The sequence below is a fragment of the Larus michahellis genome, chromosome 6, assembly GCF_964199755.1.
Source record: "Larus michahellis chromosome 6, bLarMic1.1, whole genome shotgun sequence".
NCBI classification, from domain to species: domain Eukaryota; kingdom Metazoa; phylum Chordata; class Aves; order Charadriiformes; family Laridae; genus Larus; species Larus michahellis.
In genome coordinates, this window is record NC_133901.1 from 45,897,908 (window position 1) to 45,917,476 (window position 19,569).

The 19,569-nt window shown below is 41.1% G+C and overlaps 1 protein-coding gene across 2 annotated transcripts in view; it reads right to left on the reverse strand.

The window, feature by feature from the left end:
- The window catches only part of LOC141744426 (L-threonine ammonia-lyase-like), a 32,302-nt gene extending 13,148 nt beyond the window's left edge, over window positions 1-19,154 (reverse strand). Inside the window, exons 1-7 of one of the 2 annotated variants that reach the window (XM_074590307.1) lie at window positions 18,801-19,154; window positions 14,600-14,626; window positions 11,197-11,539; window positions 6,612-6,728; window positions 5,470-5,711; window positions 1,111-1,276; window positions 559-655 (exon numbers count right to left, since the gene is read on the reverse strand). In XM_074590307.1, the coding sequence (XP_074446408.1) occupies window positions 559-655; window positions 1,111-1,276; window positions 5,470-5,711; window positions 6,612-6,728; window positions 11,197-11,539; window positions 14,600-14,626; window positions 18,801-18,934 (1,126 nt within the window). In that variant the 5' untranslated portion in view covers window positions 18,935-19,154. Of the gene's footprint in view, window positions 1-558; window positions 656-1,110; window positions 1,277-5,469; window positions 5,712-6,611; window positions 6,729-11,196; window positions 11,540-14,599; window positions 14,627-17,470; window positions 17,702-18,800 lie in introns of those variants that run through there. The other variant, XM_074590308.1, reaches the window with a different exon arrangement.
- Window positions 19,155-19,569: the final 415 nt, after the last annotated feature.

Genomic DNA, 19,569 nt, shown 5'->3' on the forward strand with positions numbered 1-19,569 from the left:
TTGTCAGTTACAGCAGGACAGTTAGCAAAGGAGTCCAGAGAAAGAGAGTTGTTTGTTTGTAAACCTCCCATTTAATCCAAAGCTTCCAGAGATTTGAACATCAGGTAAACAAGATATTCTTAAATTGCTTAACAGCTGAGCTGTGGAAACAACTGTATCATTTGTAAACGCTGCTGTTCCGAAAACAGTTTTGTGAGTCTAAATATTTAAGCACTGCATTTTCCTGCCTTTTCACAAATTAATATTTTACATGAGAGTTTTACCATTGACTTCACTGGTTAAGACACTGCTTTATGTGAGCACAATTGTCAGATAAATGCTCTCATATTTCTAAGTATTGACCTGAACATTTCAAGTGCACTGGAAATAGAATTGCACCCTGGGAGGTGTGGGGGGGGGAAATGTGGCAGAAGTTGCTCCTACAGCTTGAATTGAATTCTGACTCTTCAGAGATTTCCTTTAAAATATGTCTGACCTGAATTAGCGAGAAAATCATAGGGTTGGAGAAATCAATTGCAACCTTTATTTTACCTCCAAAAGAATAGTGCATTTTCTTACCTCCATAAAAGTGATGATTGCTGCAAGCCTGGTCTTCAGTTGGGTGGCCAGCCTTTAAGGACTGTTGCAATACAGGGAAATTCTCAGATTCAACCCCCTGGGGAAGACAAATGTTGTCACTTGTTTATTGATCCAGTTATAACAGAAGTCACCACCAAAGTGGACACCAAAAAAGCTACCCAAAGTTTCCTCTTCTAATTAACAGATAATTTCAAACGGCATAATAACTGTGCTATCACTAAACTTATCCTGTCTCTTATCTAGGGTCAAACTTTTCCTGTAAGAAATTATTTCAAAACACAGAACTGGATTTCATTTACTTTGGAAGGTCTTCCCATGTTTTTTTCTTAAATTCAGCCAAGCAGCCAAGGGAGAGGAGGCTTCCCAGTCTCTCAGAGGCTCTTCTCCTAGGTAAAGCCCACAGGATCAGACAGTCCCTGTCCCCAGCATATGCAGTCTCTGCCGGTGTATCACTAGATACCACTGCCTTTTGAAAACACCTGTGGTGAAAGCTGCCAAAACACAACACTTTATAGGTGAAAGGAAACTTACAATTACAGAAATATGCGGGTTGAGGTGTTTTAGTGCAGCAGCCGACCCTGCCAGCAAGCCACAGTGGCCTCCTGCAGGGAAAATCACTGCGTCCAGCTTTGGCACCTGCTCGTAGACCTCCAGCCCCACGGTTCCCAGCCCTGACAGGTAGACAGCACTGTCCTCCCTGCGGGAAGGAAGGGCACAGCTCAGCAGGGCTCAGCATTGTCAACACAATAATAGTTCAATCTACCACTTTAAAGACATTGTTCAGCAGAAAAAGGATATATGTGAGAGTAAAGCACCAGCACAATGAGGGGAGGAGGTGATACAACAGGAGACGCTGCCATCAGACAGACCATCGTGTGCTGTTACCTACTTTAGAAAACTTGTGCCATTAACAAACCCCTCAAGTAGCCTTCGTGCTGAAGAGCACGTATCTCTGTTGTTACCAGTATCAGGTGTTTATGGAGCTGGCAAGACAGAAGTCATGTTTCCATTGCCATCGCTTCCTTCATAAATTTTAAATGTTGCAGTCCAAACTAAAAGCAGTCTCGAAAGGAGTTCTCCTTCTCTTTATTTAACAGTGGAATTTAGTGTTTGTGACAAATGTGGATTTTCATGACATTTAAGCACTGAGTTCAACCTCAAAAATACCAAACAGATTGCTACAGAGTTAAGTCTTTCCACAACGCAGGGCCAATATCTGATACCCTGATACCTTCACAGTACTCTGGAAGGGTAAGAGAAACATTCAGTTGTGCCAAAATACTCGCTGGTAAAACACTTTCAGGCAAAGGTAATATAACGAGAAGAATAGGGACAAACAGAGTCAAAAGACTGAAGAAAAGTCCACTGTACAGTTACATGATCAACTTGGATCTATTTCTAAAAGCTGTTTTGTATTTTAAATAGAAAGATGTAAATGTAGAATGATATATGAACAAAAAATATGATAACTCTCTATGCCTGTTTGTTCTGCTTTTTCTGGCAAATGGCTAAGCAGACAGAATTATAGATCCAATGACTTCACTTGATTTACTTGAGCCAGGATGTTTGGGTACGAGGAAGCTATGCTTTTATTACTGTTAGACACGCACAGAGAGGCTCAGCACAGCAGCACAGAACTCCTGCAAGGTGGAGGCCAAGGCCTTCTTGAGAGGTTACCTCACATATACAGCAAAACACAGCAAATTCCTCAGGGCGAGCATCTATATAGCTACACGAGAAAATATGGGAGTAACGAACTTTCACTCCTGTAGCTCAGCTAAAGATGAAGGCAAGAAATCATAGTGGGGTGGATAACTGAACCCTTGAATTTATTGTCTTTATCAAGATACTGAAGGAGCTCTCTCCTCCTTCTTATATGTGACAAAACATATCACCGGTCCCCTGAACAATTTTCTGGAGCCTTATCTGCAAACAAGTTTCAGAACTGAATTTGCAGAGTTATCCCTGCCATGGTTACCCGGGCAATCACAGGGACCTGCAAGAATGAATGAAGACCTGGGATATCCAATTTGCGAGTAGAACTTCTCTAACAACTGAAAATTCTATCCAAGGAGACTGCTCTGGGCATAGAGATTTATTAGCAGTTTGCATAAATGTTTCAGATAATCATGTCTTCCTTGCTAACGTCTAGTTAGAACATTAGTTCACTGATTAGCCTTCAGCTTTTTATAATAAAATGGGTTATTTTATTTGCACTGTGACTGATTATTTTTGCTTTCTGAAAGCAAATACATCTCTCATTATCATATGCCATTGGAGGAAAATCAAGGAAAAGGGCAGCTAAATCTAAAAACTGTGGATTTAAATAAGCATCTTTGAGCCAGAGCTAGAAATTCGTCCATTCTGAAACGTGCGATACATCAGCAACCAAAGATGGGCTGTCAGGCTTCAGCTCCCCAATGACATTTTGGCACAGCAGCTAGCAGGCTCGTTCCCCTGTTCTCCAAATAAAAGGCTCGAAAGCTATCAGCTGTCCTTCCTAGAGTAGCAGACCAACCATACCACAAATGGACGAAGTTCAGGTCTGATCAGTATTTCAATACGGAGTTACACAAGAAAAAAATGGGCTCTCAAGGAAGGCAGGCAGGCATGTAATTCAATCTGTGGCACTCTTACCTCTCTGATTCACAAATCAATCTTTCTCACATAATCCCAGAGGTATTGTGTTACTTACTGGCAACCTTCACATTGCATTTATAATGAGGTCCTGGACATCTATAGTTATTAAAAAAATCCCATGTTACCTAAGCAGCAATCACATAGACTTCATGACTGAATTCCATCTTGAAAAATCACATTTCCTTCCTGGAATTTCACAGGAAGTTGCAGTTGGTTAAAGAGTTTTCTTCCTCTAATGGAACCCTTGCGTGATCATTTTCATAACATGGTATTTTAATTGCACACAAGAAATGGGAAGAACTGACATTGACACACCCAACTGCAGGACATAACCCGTGCAGGTAAAACCAAAGACAGTCACGTAATGTCTACTTCAGGAAGGAAAGAATGAAATGTTGGTTAAGGAGATCCAGAGACCAAATTGACAGAGGTTTTATGCGAGCTAGAATTAAACTGAAATAAAATGACATTTCAGAAGTTACATTCTAAAGGGCAGGAGATCAGCTGGTGTTTTACAGACAGTTTTGGCAAGAGATGATGAACCTGTGTCAGACACACACTGAAGACGACTGGCTATCCATATATGCATACATCTCTCTGGGAAAGCTCTCCCAACAAAATAGGTTTCAATCATCCCATTATGAAAAGGCCCACAATTGCAGTGGGTTTTTTTCTATTTTTTTTTTTTACTCCAAAGTGTGAAAAACTACATCTGTGAGTTTTTAATTAAACCTAGCAACAGATTGAATAACTCTGTTTCTTGTAATCTGAAACCTGAAATAAATTAGAGTGCTTTGATGTTATTAATGGTAAGGTGTACATTTAAAGTTCCTCAATGCTAGGTGCTGAAGTCCTTCCATGCGTTGTCCCTGAAGCTTCATGAACTTGGAGAATACCTACCTTAAGTAACATAAATAATTATCTGGGGAGGAGGGGAAGATTAAACATGAAATTACAGTAAAATGACTTAGTTCTTACGTGCAAAGGTGATAGCTGATGCAAGCCAGCTGGGAGTTAACACATCGATTCAAAAATGGCTGACAGAAATTTGGAAATCACAAGGTTATGGAAAGCTGTGGTTTTCAAAGAGAGCCTAAATGGGTTTAAAATTCAGTGAGATCTCAGGCACCTCATTCTGTTGGGTTTCTTTGAAAGTCTCAGTCTGGGAAAAGGTTGTGCCTGTGGTGACAGACAAGGCACGGCAACCAGCCCTATAGGTCACTTGCTGTCAGCAGAGCTAAGAGTACAGTTTTTAATATTGCCTTCCCAACCAACCAACTGGGAAAGAAGTGAGGGCTTTCTCCATTCTGCTCATCCTGGGATCCTCTTTCCAAGCAACGTTACTCATTATTACTATGTTTAATGCAGTAGAGCCTAGGAGCCAAAGGGGAACAGGCACTCACTGCAGTGGGCACCATTCAACAACCAAGTGGTGGATAAGGCCTGCACAGAGGAGTGATGGGGAGGGAGAATAACATTCCAGCTCAGGGTATCAGAGACACTGCTGGCTACCTCATGCTAATGATTCACACCTCTGCACTTTTGGTAATCTTCCTCAAAAAAAGGTAAGGAAAAAAAAAAAGGAAGGGAAAAGCATAAGAAGAGATTGAAGAGAGAAAAGGAAAAAAGGAAAAAAGGATCATTTCTCAATATTTTTGCCTGTCTTACCTTATTCTAATCATGTTTTTATTAGATCAGGCTTGTTCAATGACCTCAAATAGTTCAAACAAATTTATACTCATTCTTAGCTACTTTAAATATATATGTGAAGTAGCCTCTCAATAGTCTTTTTTCAAGGCACAATCACAATTTTGTCAGTCACATCAGACATGCGAAAATTTTACAGCATTAACCTCCTCTTGCTTGACACTATGCCACTGAAGCCTTTGCATTAAAGATTAGCTTTTACCCACCTTACTCCAAACGGAGAGACCAAAAATGAATGCTAGCGTTAAGGCTTTGTGACAAGGTTCATAGACAGTTAACATATATCCCTTTATCATACTAGCCCATATAATTCCTAATCAGGAAGTTTGCCTCATCTGGAGGAAGCGTGTTTCATTTTGGTTTCCATCCTCAGCTCTCACAGAAAGATTCATGATTTGTGCCCGGGAATATGTAACTGTCCACACCCCAGGTAATGGGAACATTCTGACGACCTGTGATCAAATTTTAATGAAACTAATTGTTTTTGCAGAGCTGCACAGGTACCTAATTTAATCTTTCTAATCAGCCTCACTTCCCACTTACTCTTCGAGGTAGAGGTATCCATTCTCCTGCGCCAGCCTTCTTGCATGCGTCTGCGAATCCTTAGCTGTAGTGCCATAGGATATAACCATGGCACCATACTCACGGCACATTTTCACTCTGGCCGGGGATGTGCTGGTTGACATGATGACAAACACTGGAATACGGAGCTCTGAGGCGTGGTAAGCAACAGCCATGGAAAAGTTACTGTCCGAAGCCACGATCACCCCTTTTCTTTGCTGATCCTGAAAAATAGGGTTGCTTATTGCATGTTATATAGTATCACAAAGATGTCCCATGTGATCCTACATCATTCTAATGGTCTGAATTCCTTCTTTTCCTCTGCTAGCTGATCATATTAGGATACAATATATGCATGTTTGGTGTGATCTCAGGACTTAGATGCAGAGCTAAGACAGCACAAGACCAATCCCTGTTCTTGCACTCCTCTGGTTTCAATTCTTGTTCCATTGGAATTAGATGCAAAATTCCAGCCGATCCCAGGAGACCCGACATCTGGCCCCTCAGACCCAATATCTGGTCCCTCTCCCCTGCCTATGTGAAATTATTTCATTTCAGGTTTCCCTTTAATAGAAAGATTTATTCATATTATTACAAAAGTGCAAGAATAACCACTGTTTCTGGCCTGCTGTATCATGCCGATGATAATTACTATTGCTGCAGAGACTCAGTAACCTCCTACGATAAATGATAAACAAGCTATTTATGTAATGATTCTGAAATTCATTACAAAATCAGCTGGTGATCTAGGTCCTTCTCATCACCCATTGTAACTCAATTTCATCATCACTTCAAATTTGGTGGTTTCAACATGCCAGAACCGTAGTGCACATAAAAACACTTTCATCTAAATGTCACAGGAAAATGCTGATGCTTACATTTTGCAAGCTTTTCTTTCAAATATTTTTAAGGATTTCACCAGCAGATAGGCCAAGTGTAAATAAAGTGGTAAAGTATTTCACATTCATATACTTTGTTTATATACGTTGTTCAGCACAATGGATGAAAAGACAAGAAACACTGCGATTCCATGGACATTACGGGTAAAATTATCTTTAATTCTGCTCCATTTCCGTGAAGCAGAACTAATCTATTTCTTTTTGAACTTTGAAATTTTGTTATACCTGAGGTAATGATGTCAGAAGGTAAAGTACACCTCGTTCCTTCACAGATCCTGTGTACTGGAGGAACTCTTTCTTTAGGTAGATGTCCATTCCATACTGCTTGGATAGCCTAGAATACTGGAGTATAGAAATATTATTATGGGGACGTATCTAAAAATTAAGAAAAATCTTCCACACCCGTTCAGCTCCCTGGTGAGGCATACATTCATCTACCATGTATGAGCTCCAAAAAGTAAATGCCATAATCTGTTTCTTTAGAAATATGTGACAGTGTGTTGTTACCTACCAGGTTACTCTGGTTTATGGAAGTAATTTTCAAACACGGAGCAGTGAAATATGTATTCCATGCCATTAGGAATTCTGAAAAGAGCACTCATTTTGCTCTTACTGTTCAAATACAGATATTGAAATAAGTATTTTCAATTATTTGAAAAACCGTCCTACAGTCTGATATTTCAGCACTTACCAGAACTGGGTACTGAATACCCCAAAAATAATGTCATCTCCTAATAGATACAAAAGCAGTTAGAAAATTGCTCCTCGAGTCCCGTTATGACTCTGCTATGGTTTCTGCCACTGAATCGCCACTGAGTATTGCTCATTTTGCATCCTAAGGCCAGTACGACATTAGTAAAGACATTTCTTATTTGAAGAATGACGGAAATAACAATAAAAAAGGTATTTCCCAGGAGTGCACGTGTAAGCAGCAGCTGTTTGAAAATGCTCAGTGTTTGGAACAGAAAGGATCCCTGAGATGAGAGGAATTAGCAAGCACGGTGCATGTGACGCAGGATCCAAGTGAATGACTTTTTTATTATTTTTTTTTTAATGGCAAACCTTAATCATTTTTTTATAGTAAGATACAGCATGCATCATCATTTTAATTCCCTATTACTTTATTATCTAAAACAAGAGTTTTAAACAAGATAACTTATGAAACAGAGCTGCAATAAGTGTTTGGGTTCCAGTTCCCTCATCTTACTGTGTCTCTATTTCGTAATTGGCTCTATTTCCTCCATTGCCTGCCAAAGCAAATGAGGACCAGCGGATTTAGGGGATCAAGCTCTCATTTATTACAAATCACAAAGAGAAATAGATTAAAAGACAGCGTGACAATATATTTCAAATATTTATCTCAAAAAGTATCTGGCAACGTCATGCATATCATGTATAGTGTACATAGTAATATGTACCGACATATTTTTCAGACTGTGGGACTTTCAAAGTGAATTTATATAAAGTAAATAAATCTGAAACAGATACTTTCTTTAAGGTATACACTTAAACTAAATATTTCAGATGAATATTTTAAGGCTTTTCAGTGGATTTACAAGCATATATTAAGTTCCTCACCCATAGGTGGGGCCAGATTGTCTATTTTGCGTCTGGAAATCCTGCAATAGGAGCTACCGCTTGCTGCTGGTTTGCAAATCTGGCTGCGGAATTGAAAGAATGGAAAGTGCTTAGTACACTAATAGGATAATAGTTTCTATCCTAAACAGCCTAATCTGTGGAGAATGCCTATGCAAAACAGAAAAAGAACACTAGATAAGAAATACTACTTTACTGGTTCTTCACATACCATACTAATTTTATAATTTTTGGTTTTGCAGAGAATCTTGGATTCTAGAGTGAACAATGAGAAAAAGGATTTAAGGAGATGAATCCTGTGACTTTATAAAGTTGTTAAGTCTCCTACATTTAAAAAATATGTGTGATTAAGTCACTCTTTACCACAAAGGTGGTGTACTTCAGATTATTGTTATTTTTCTTTTATTTTGATACTCAATATTTTAACTCTTTAGGTTATCCTTTTCTGCTTCCTTTAACTGAGGCCTTTTTCGGCGTAGCCTAAATATAGCAACTACTTCTAACAAAGTAGGTGTCAGTGCTATTTTTGGCTGTGCTGACCTGGTGGGTAACCTCATAAGACTCATTGAACCAGCCTGTAAGTTTTCCCTTTTGTCACCATGATCTTATCTAAGGACTACAGACACCGTGTCTAACGTACAACACACAGCACAGCCTCCATTTGGCACCCACAAAGCTAACCCAAAACAATCCTTAAAGTTCCTCCATCAGTAACCAAACCAAATGTCCAATTCAATGCTAATTCCTTGTTTTCCTATACTCATTACCTCTATAAAGTCTGTTACAATCATTCATGATGCCGTATCTCAGCTCCAGGCAAACTCCTGCATAAGGATCCAGGATGCTCCATCCATGATTTTACTTGCAGATTAGGAATCACCCTGGAAAGCATTTCTCTACTCAATTTACTGAATGGGTTATAGTCATGCTTGTTTTTTAAATCCAAACAAATGTCCCTGAAAGGGGCTCTTACCTCTCAGCAATGAGTTAAAATAAAGGTTATCTGTGTTTTTCTTGACACCATGCGGTGCTTTCAATACTTCCCTTTTAAATCTGTGCATGAAGCATATACCAATGACTTCTGCGGGAACATTGCTTTGAATAGGAGTGGTCATGGGCTATTTTCACACTAAAATAAGTGGGGATATAGGTTTTCCACTATTCTGATCATCACAAAAGCATAGTTTATAAAAAACAGACTAAAGAAAGTTAGCCTGTTTAGCTTTGCACAGTAAATGCAGAAAGGGGATACAACCACATTGCATAAATCTGCCAGGGACACCCAAGAGAAAAGAACTATTTAAGTTGAGGGGCAAAACTGCCTGAGAATAAACGGTGGGAACCGGCCAAAGAGAGCTGAACTACTTGTGAGCGGGACCACGATCGGTTTATGAAAAGCTTCGTGTTACAGGGATGCCTGCAGGAGCAGAAGATGGGCTCAATGGTGCAGTCTTGCCTTTTCCTGCATTAGGATGTGTTGAGAGCAAGGACACGGCTCAGGGGATGTGAGATAGACTTCACTAGTTTGGCAGAAGTGCACAATACCATGAGCTGCAGGGAAGGGATGATCCAGGCAGTCAAAGGGTACGGCTAGTTCTGCTTTCCAAATTAAGCCCTGACACTCTCCCTCTCCCTGCCCATGGACCTACCTTTGTACAGTAAGATTAAACCCGTCTAACAAATATGACCAGATTTGTCAATTACAGAGAAGTCCAGTGCTCACTAGCCACAATACAAATGCCAATCTTCTCTTCCTGGGACAGTCTCTCCGCAAAAGAAGAAGATTGACACTTCTGTCTAGAGCACTGACTGAGCTCTCAGGCATGACAGTCTGAGAGTTTTGGTGACAAATGATGCAATGTGCAGAGTTTGGTACGCTCCCTCGGTTGCCCTGGCACCCCGACCATGTGTGTGTTTGCTCACTCCCCTGCTGCCTTCCCGAGCAAGCCGACTTTTCCACTCCGAAAGGAAATCCAGGTACAGCTGTTGGGATGATTTGCTCCCGACTCACTCCGAACAGGCAATATATGAATGCAAAATGCATCCAGTTTGACTCAGTGCACTCCAGCCAACACCACTCTGCAAGTTTTTTGTGCCACTTTACAGCCCCAAATGGTTTTGTATCATGCCCTTTGTCACGAGACATACTTCTTCAGTAGTATGCTACAAAAAAAAAAACAACCAACAAACCACCCAACTATCCTTATTTTGTGAACTCTAAGCTAAAAAAAAAAGTCCCCACCAGAAGTAATTATGATGTCTGTGGATCAGCAGGCACCATCTGGGAGCCAGGAGAACTGCTGTGCCTTGCAGAGCCAACCGCTATGCTCCAGGGACTGTTAATGCCAAGCAGTTGCTCTGACACCAAGGTCCTTTCCCTGTGCAGGCCACAAAGACAACCCACAGCCAGCAAGGCTGCCGGGGTGCCCCGGCTCAGCAGCAGGGAGGGATTCATCAGGAGAGTGATTTGGGGCTGCTCCTATGAATTGCCATTTGGCAAAGACTGTCTTTTTCACCCACTGGAGGGAAAAGCGGAGATTAGCCACAGAGTGCCTACAGTAGCCTTCCATGAAGAGCTCCCAACAGTAGAAGTACACTATGAATTAAATAGCTTGACACTGTACTGCTCTTACGCTTTAGCAAATGCATATATATTTATGGGACTGTCTCAGTCTTTTTCATACCCAGACTGATCGATGGGTGCGTATGTTTGTACGTGTATATCTTAATATCCTCATTTTGTTGACAAAGATGCACATGGCAGAATGACCCGGTTACAGAACATAACCGGCTTTGCCAGGTTGGCCAGGCCAGGAATGAAAATCTGTACCTTCAAACTCTCCAAATACGAGGGCTGGTTCCAAACCAGACCCTCCCACAAGACTGCTTGCCCAAACACTGACAGTCCGCTGTCTCCACCTTAAGTTCATTGTAGCAAGAGTTTTTCACCGTGAGCGTAATACCACAGTGCATTAAGTCTATACCTAATGTGGTTTATCCTTTGTTTACAAGTCACGCAATCTTTGAGGATTTAGGTTAAACAGGTAAGAAGAAAATGCTCATTGACAGTTAACAGCAACCAATATGAACATGAGTCATCTGACACAGATCTATCTGCTGCAACTCACGCATACTCTTCATTCATTTCTGATCAACTTTTATAAAGAAAATAAAAGAAACACCGAGAGAATGCAAAGTCATATAAACAGCCTACCATGCAGGGGGTTTTCTGAACACCGCACTGGATTTTGAAAGCTGCTGCACTGATATCTTCAAATCGAATCAGCTTGTTACAGCTTGACAGGCTCGTCCTACTGCTTGACTGAGGGATGCGGGACAGGGCATCCCTAAGTAACTCCTCATTACGGCTCACTATCTTCATTTCCCAGGTCTTCACATCCCCGTTCAGGTAATCCTCCTCACCAAAATCTTTCAGTCTCTCAGGGTTGATAGAGGGTGACTTCTGCCCAATGAGGCCATTTCTTATCGGCCCATCCTTACAACAGTGAAGATCACAAAGTGCTGGGGCATCTTGTTTCTTTATTTTATTGTCGTCCCTAAAAACAGATAAAAGAAGCTTGTTAGGATAGCTCGGATAATTAAAGGCTTGCCATTTAGCATTTAAGAAGGATGCACATCTCGGTTGCTCTTTGCAAGGCTCAAGTAGGCAGACTGAATTATTACTGTCATATTTCCTTATCTTGTTGGTGGAATGAAAGCTACTGTAACCAGCAAATTTTTAGAAAAGCCACAGATAACCTGGCACGTGGACAAACTGGGAAACTGTCATACCCAAGAAAATAGGGAAGATATAATCCACGTTGTCTGGGCAGCCAAACCTTCCTCAGTACTCAGTCTCAATCAGCGATGATCCCAGCTCTGTGCTTACAGAAATTTTGGAATAACTGGAATTCTGTTTTCTGTATGCAACTCCGTGTTTTTCAAAAAAGGCAAATGGCTGCTGCAGAGCATTCCCTAATACTATTAATAGCAGTAACAAATGTCATTGCGTTGTACACAAGAGGTCTGCTTCTCTGCTCTTGCATACTTGCAGAGCATACTCTTGATGGTTGTCAACCACCTCATGACGGGAAGAAAATTATTTTGATAAGGGATAACAATTATATCCTACTACAGAGCTAAAGAACTAGGTCTCCTGATCTGCAGGTTAACACTTCAGAGATAAAAACACTTGCAGATAAGATGACACCGTGATGTCACACAAACCTCCTTCCCCAAGGAACTTTGGAGAGACAACACTGCTGCAAAAATTTGCCTTATTCTACGGTCCAGAGTGTTCCAGAGTTCACAAGGGATAATATAGTGTAGTGTTGGTTTGTGCAGCCCTACTAACAAATAAAAGCAAAACTTCTAGGAATTCTTGGAATTTGGAGAGTAATGTGGGCAAAAAGGAGCATTAAGCAGAAGACCAGTCATTTGGAAAAGAGCTAGCACCACCCCTGGTCTGTGGCTACGACTGCGCAGATGGTATAAGCCCCTCTACATGAAGGACTCAATATTAATCTACTTGGAAGAAAGGGTTTTCTAAAAAATATATAGATTAAATTATGTCAGATTTCAGCGTCATCTCCGACAGAAAAAATATTTACCATTTTCACAATCTAAATAATTTGGATTTAAGTTACGCAGTTATTCATCAGCAGGGCTGGCTAAAGCAAATGTTGCCCTAATTTTACAGCAGTGATCAGCACTGGAATATGCATTGTAATCATTTCCAAAAAGAATTAAATATTTAGAAAGAGCTGCTTTTTGAGCAATTGCCTCACTTTTGGCACTGTCATCCATTTGCTTTGTAGTCCCAATAATCTGTGCCAGTAGCTCTGCTTCCTATTACACTTCCAATTGTTCCACCGAGGACTTCACATAACAATATGGGCAACATAAAAGGTTTTGTTATTTCAATCAAGTAATATAGGAGCAGCATCAATCATTTTTTATGTCTTCACAGGAGACAAAAGAGGACAATTTTTGTAGCAAGGTCTTGTCTCTCCGAAATTAATGAGATGAATACTAATTTTCTAAGATAAAGAAATAACATATTTCAACATATTTATGTTGAAACTTGTGATTTAAAATATTTTCCTAATACTGTATCTTAAAGCTAATACACACAAACAGCAGGCATTCTGCCGCCTTCAAATTAAATAGCTTATCAAGTAGCTATATTCCATACTTTTCTGCATTTCTGCTCCTTTGGGGGTAGAGGGTTGGAACACTTCATAAAAATGTTAAGCTTCCACTGTTAGTTCCCACGCATATTAGTTAGCTTAACGCAAAGATGAGAATCAGATCAGACTGTCTCCCCATGCATTTGTTACAGCACAGCCCCTGGCATCAACAACAGTTATCATCATCTAAGACGCCCCATCACTGTGAAGAGTTCATTCCCTACCTCCCCCCCAAAAAAACTCCCATTTTTCATATCATAATAGCCCATAACCACTCCAAAAAGAAAAGAACATCTACATCTTATCTCTAAACACGTTATCTAAAATGTTTAGCAAGCATTAGCAATGAATGATATTTCTTACACTGGCAATTGGTTAAAAGGGTATATGTGGGGTAAAATATATAGGTAGATCAAAAATGTGTGATTTTTCTAGGTCGATTTTTTTTTTACTGACTGGCATTTGAGATAGGAGATAAATTCACACTTTTTCCCTGCATCTGTTGCAATCAACTACAAAAAGTCCAGAATAAAAACCAGCCAAAGATGACCACAAGAAGTCCATTGATGAACTAGGATTCTGCTAGAAAGTACAAGCTACAGGGTAATGCCTCACCACACTAGTGCCATCAAATATTTTTATCTGCAAATAGAAAGACCAAAATGGGATATTGATTTTTGGCCTCACTCTTGGATTTAATGTTTTTGTCAGAACAAAGGAGATTCTCAGCCCTTGATCCGCAGCACCGCTCTCATGAACAGTGAATATCTGCGCAGGACCATGATGGAGACAACACCTCATGACCATTGGAGAAAATGGTCATGAAGAAGAAAATTCTCCTTCCATGTACATATTTTTCATTTACATTAGTGAATGACATTTTTCCCTATTGAACCTGCCTGGGTGTGCCACACACCCACTGAGAGCTCTCAGACTCCCAAGGTAAACAGTGGGTTTAGGTTCGACAATCCACCACAAAGAGGCAACTAATAACCCGGTTGGGTCAGATGCATTTCTCTCCTCAAACACAGTTCGTATGCTTGGCGTAGATCCCCTCAGTATGAATTTTGTTTTCAGGAACAGTCAAAGCAGGCAGCAACGCATGCAAGTGCTCACAAAAAGACGGCCCGTGACTTCTCATGCACAGTGCCAAAGCATGGCCCCTGTTCTAGCGATCATGCCCACCAGATGAAAATCTGAGCCAATATAAATACAAACCCCAGCATTATAAAACATTGCTCCTTTCAAACAGATCGCTTTTCCTTTTTTGGATTTTGTCTAGGAAAGTTTTCATTAAAAAGTCTGTTGGTTTACAGCAATAAAACACATATCCAGCAGGCGAGCTTTGTTACATGGTTATAAATCACAACATTTTACCTTTAAAGTGATTAGTAAAAGCAAACATGAAAATACAGTTTATAAACCTACTTTTTCAAGAACAGCTGCTCAGCATAACTGCAAAAAATAAAAGAGAAGATCTGTATGCAGACATTCCACAAATAATTAAGGAACTGGAAAAAATATCATTTGTTAAGACTTTACGTAGTTTAAAGTCTCAAAGCCAATGCAAAGACAGCGTGTGCTGAAATGTACTTCTGGAATGATAAAAAACAACTTGTAATGAATAATTTTTCTGTTTCCGATTTGTTTATACTGATAATTTTCACCAAGTTAAATAGCACTGGGGAAAATGAGTTTGGAAAAATAGTAATATTAATAAACTAAGAAATTAATAAAAACAAGAAAAATAATTTTGGGAAGATAAAATACTGTAGTAGCACACACTACACCTACAGACCACAACTGTTGCCTTCACTACAAGGAGAAAGAAATGCCCGCACAGTTATCCTGCAACGATAGGATAATTACATGTCCCTGTCAGATGAAGCACAGGCAGATTGCCCTCCTCAGTATCCACGAAATGGACTAAACAGATTGAACTGATCTACTGGATCTCTTTAGCTTCTAAAACTGAAGGAACAAAAAAATCCATAAAGTCACGGATGTCCAGGAAATAGCAAACTGGGAAGGATTAGTCCCTGTTTCTCCCAGTATAAACGTTAGGGGGAGATCATATGAAAGTATGAGACAGAAAACTTAAAAGTTCCCTTCTTACAGAAAACAATTAGCTCGCAGAACTCATTGCCACAGGATGCTATGAAGGACAATGGTATAAATGGATTCCTAAAAAATATTGTGCAACTATGTGGAAGAAGGTTTAGTAGCAACCAATAAACACATCATTCAAGAAGCAATCTGTGATTCAGGGAGCCCCTCAGCACTTACTTGGCAGGCTCCACAAAAGCATATGAGAGAAAGCATCTTAGGTGGCTTTTATTTTTCTCCAAGCTCCTGTTACTGGCCACCACTACAGAGAAGACACAGGGGCAGACTGCTCTTTGGCCTGACCCAGTTTTGCCATTTGGATTTGCAGACGTACCCAATGCCAGCATTTGGCCCATTTGGCAGCTTTTACACCTCTTACAAAAGGAGTCACAACAACGCATCTTGAGGCAGAAATGAAGTCGGAATTATGGACATACATTGCCGTGTTACTGTGCTGCTTCGCAGGCAGAAATTCAAGTGCCACAAAAGGAAACAAAGAAATTTTAGCATAAGACCGAAAACTCAGCATTTCTTTGTCATTCCTACAGCAGGTTTTTATCCTCTGCGTTCACAGTGATACATACTCACTACGAAGAGGGACTGACAGAATGGTACAAGTTCTGTAGAGTACTTTAGCATCCTTCTAGGTCTATGCTACGACAAGAATTTCACCCTCCACTGCCTGACTTGGACTGACCAGTGCAAATACCATTATACCACTTCAAACCATCCCCATGCACTGGGGCTAGCCTCTCACTAGCTCATCAGCGCATGCACACACATACGCACATGTTCTCTCTATATGGATTTTTTTATTTTTATTTTTTTTAATGTTTTCGGGTATGCGTTTCTTAAGCTCATACTTATATGCTGCTTATATCCTCAGGCTCCCTGAACACCTTCCCGGAGCACACCAAGCAACAGACATGAGTAAGATACAGTTTTAGACATACTTGTCATCTGCTTTCTGGATAAATGGTCTCAGATCTTATGCCTGCAAGTTCAGAACAGGTATTACAGCAAAAAGTGACACTTTTAAGACCTCATTCCTCGAAGTGTTGAGCAGAGATGGGTCATGTACTGGGGGGTGAGACTGGGGGTGCAGCCTACTGCAGGTCTGCTTGGCTTATGACCGAGATGTGAGTAGGGTTGGGATCTCCTTCACAGGAGTGAGAAAGAGGTAATCCCAGGATATGACAGAGAGGGCCCTTTCCCTCATCCAAATCCCTCTTTTACCCAGAACCTCCCCAGCTCCATTAATCCTTCTTATTCCATGTCCCCAGTGCCATCTCCTCTGATCCTTCCAGATGCCCGAGCCCTCCACACCCCTCTGGTACCTTTCCCGTTTCTTGCAATCCCCTTTCCCATAGCTTCTAAACATTCCTGTTCCATCCCAACTCCTCTTCTACATTTTTTTGCCCCTCTCTCCAAGCACATCCAAATGCTGCATTAGCAGCAATTCTTAAAAGCACCTCAGCAGCCTCTGCAAGCGGGTCTGTATGAAAGAGAAATGATAGAAAAATTGAGGCTTGCTGAGACACAGATGGCAAGAAGCATCGTAACCGATGTCCTCTTCACTGCTAGTAATTCCAGGTTACTGCACTGTGTAGCGTCTGAGTGTCCTCCACAGGACTACAGGGTGACAAGTAAACTCCCCCAGGCATGGGGAAAGAACACACTCGATCTCTCTTTGGCAGTACAGTTAAAACATATCAAAAACAATACGGCACTCAAACATTACTTTCTTGAATTATCGTTATTTAGTATAACACTAGCACTTAGAAACACCCGTTTGAGACTGTATCACTCCAATTAGTGGCAGTTACAGGATGGAAATTTAAAATGCATCTCTGACATTTAGATACTCAAACCCTACGTAAAGTGATGGTTCCTAAATCACATTGGAATCGCCAACATCTTCCCCTAAACAGAAAGACACGTTCAGTAGATATTAGCTCCACTTCATTGATAGAAACTGGGGCACAGACAGATCGAGTGACTTGCCTAAGACTCCCGCAGGAAGTTCGTAGCAGGGCTACTTATCAGAGTGTCTTAAAGACAAAGAGATCAGGGCTTAGTTACTAGCCTGTATGGCACACATAATAGGGGCTGTGTGCACTGTGACCATCCAGCACAGACAGGTACATAACAACCCATCCCAGAGACCGAGCAGGCATTTTTAACTCTACTTACCACATACAAAACCCTGTGATGTTACGCCAGCAGCAAGTGCAAAGAAAGCTCAGGCTTATGCAGGGAACAACCAAGCTGCGTTACCACTTCTGATAAAATATCTCCTTACTTCTGGTAAGTCAGATTTACCAGAGCCTGAGCCTAGTACTATATCTGACTTCATCTGTGGTCATAATCCGTTGCCAGCGTTCCAGACACACTACTGAAATGTCACTGCTTACTGCTGGGAATAACAACTAGGTGTCCACTGCTAAATAGATAACATGAGAAAAAGTAATCTGAAAGCAAGAAGAACTCGGAAGGTCACCCCTCTTCATTACCACTGTTTCAACAGCTTCCAAGTGTTCCTCAAACAGACCCACCTCTCTAAGCACTTCTTACAGGACATTCACAGCTGGGAATGTCAAATGATCACTATCAAACACAGCACACAGTTTGGTGGTTAAAACTCTTCAAGTACCTAAACTTTCTTCCTCTTTAATTCAAATGTATTCTGCATTTAGAAATGCTCTGGTGATTAAGATATGTCCATAATTCACTTGTAATAAAGAATGAATAGCATAACCCAAGCTAGAGGAAAGAGCGCTCCTGTGATGAAAGGAATGGTTTAAGATTGTCAGTTCACTGCAGAACACGTCACATCACGTTTGACTTTGGGCAAGCCATTTCTCAATGCAGAACCGGGATCTTGTCTTCCCCTTTGGTGTTCCATGAGGGTTTACTAACAGCATTGAGCCCACTGAAACTATTTATGTCTTAAATATTACCAACATTTGTGACTATTGGCAGGATGCAGGAAACGAGAATTGCCCTTTGTTTATACTACATCGGGCAACTCCAGCTCTTGCTGGCAGTGTCCAGATAATAAAATTGGAGGAGAAAACAACTATGGAGAAGGTTAAGAGTGAGGTTGTGCAAACACAACCATCTGTATGGGTGCACACCCCCCAGCTGGTGCTACGCCAAGGTACTAGATGTCTCCTAAATTCTGCCTGCACCATCCAAGTCTTAAAACAGGAATTCAAGACAACCGTAAGCACCATAACAAAGACAACCACAGAACACCTGTAATAACAGGATTTGATACAGGCTATCCCAAGATAAATTTTCAGCAGTCCACTGGCATGCTTAGGGTTATTTCTAATACCATACTCATGAAGAAATAAAAAAGCTGACCTCCAGAGGCTTAAAGTATTCAAATCTCCATTGCTTCTAGTGGACGACTCCAAGATGTAACTCATAACCACAGAACCCTGGGGGATGTTGAAAAATTACAAACAATTTTTTTTTTTTTTTTCAGAAAGTAAGGAAAGGAAAAAGAAAGCATTACCTATACAGCACAGCGACTAAATAAACAACGAGGTGAAGCAAAACTCCAACTACGACACTGTAAGGAGGCAGGAGGGGTCCAGGGGTTGTCATGTCCGTAGGCCTGGCCCTGGGCCGACCCCGAGGGCTGACCATGACCCCTGCAGGGGAGAAAGGAGCACTCTAGCTCTAAGTCAGACAGCAATATTCTCCAACCTTTGCCAGAAAGGATCGTAGTCTTCATCTTCTCTGGAGTGTTCCCTGGGACTTCTGTTTTTTAACACCCTGGAGTAGAGAAACTGTGCTGCAAAATTCATTGTAATTCCTGGTGCAAAGCAAAGCTGGGAGGCTGCGGGCAGGGGACACACTTGCCTGTGAGAAATGACAGCCCTGCAATGCCTGGGTGGGAAATAGTGGGCGACGTGCTGAAAGCAGCACTCCAGCGCTGGCTGGGGGAGGGAATTGCCTCCGAGAGAGATGGCTGCTGCTATTTAAAGAGATTATTTCAGAGGCCAACCTGTCCTTGTCAATTTGAGTCAGGGCCCGGATTATGCTTGGGTGACGCTCTGTTAGCAGGACACTTGAAGCTTTAGTTACTTACTGCTTAGCTGTGGAGCATGATCTCGACCTGCTGTAGGGCCTGTGATTTAACGGCATGCACTTGGGTGGGCAGAGGCAGCAGGAAAGGGATGCCTTTTTTGTGCTGGTTGAGTGACCTGCAGGGATCCTTTAAGACAGCACCAAGGGACACGGGTCTTTGTGACTGAGGCGCAGAGGAGACCAATTACTTC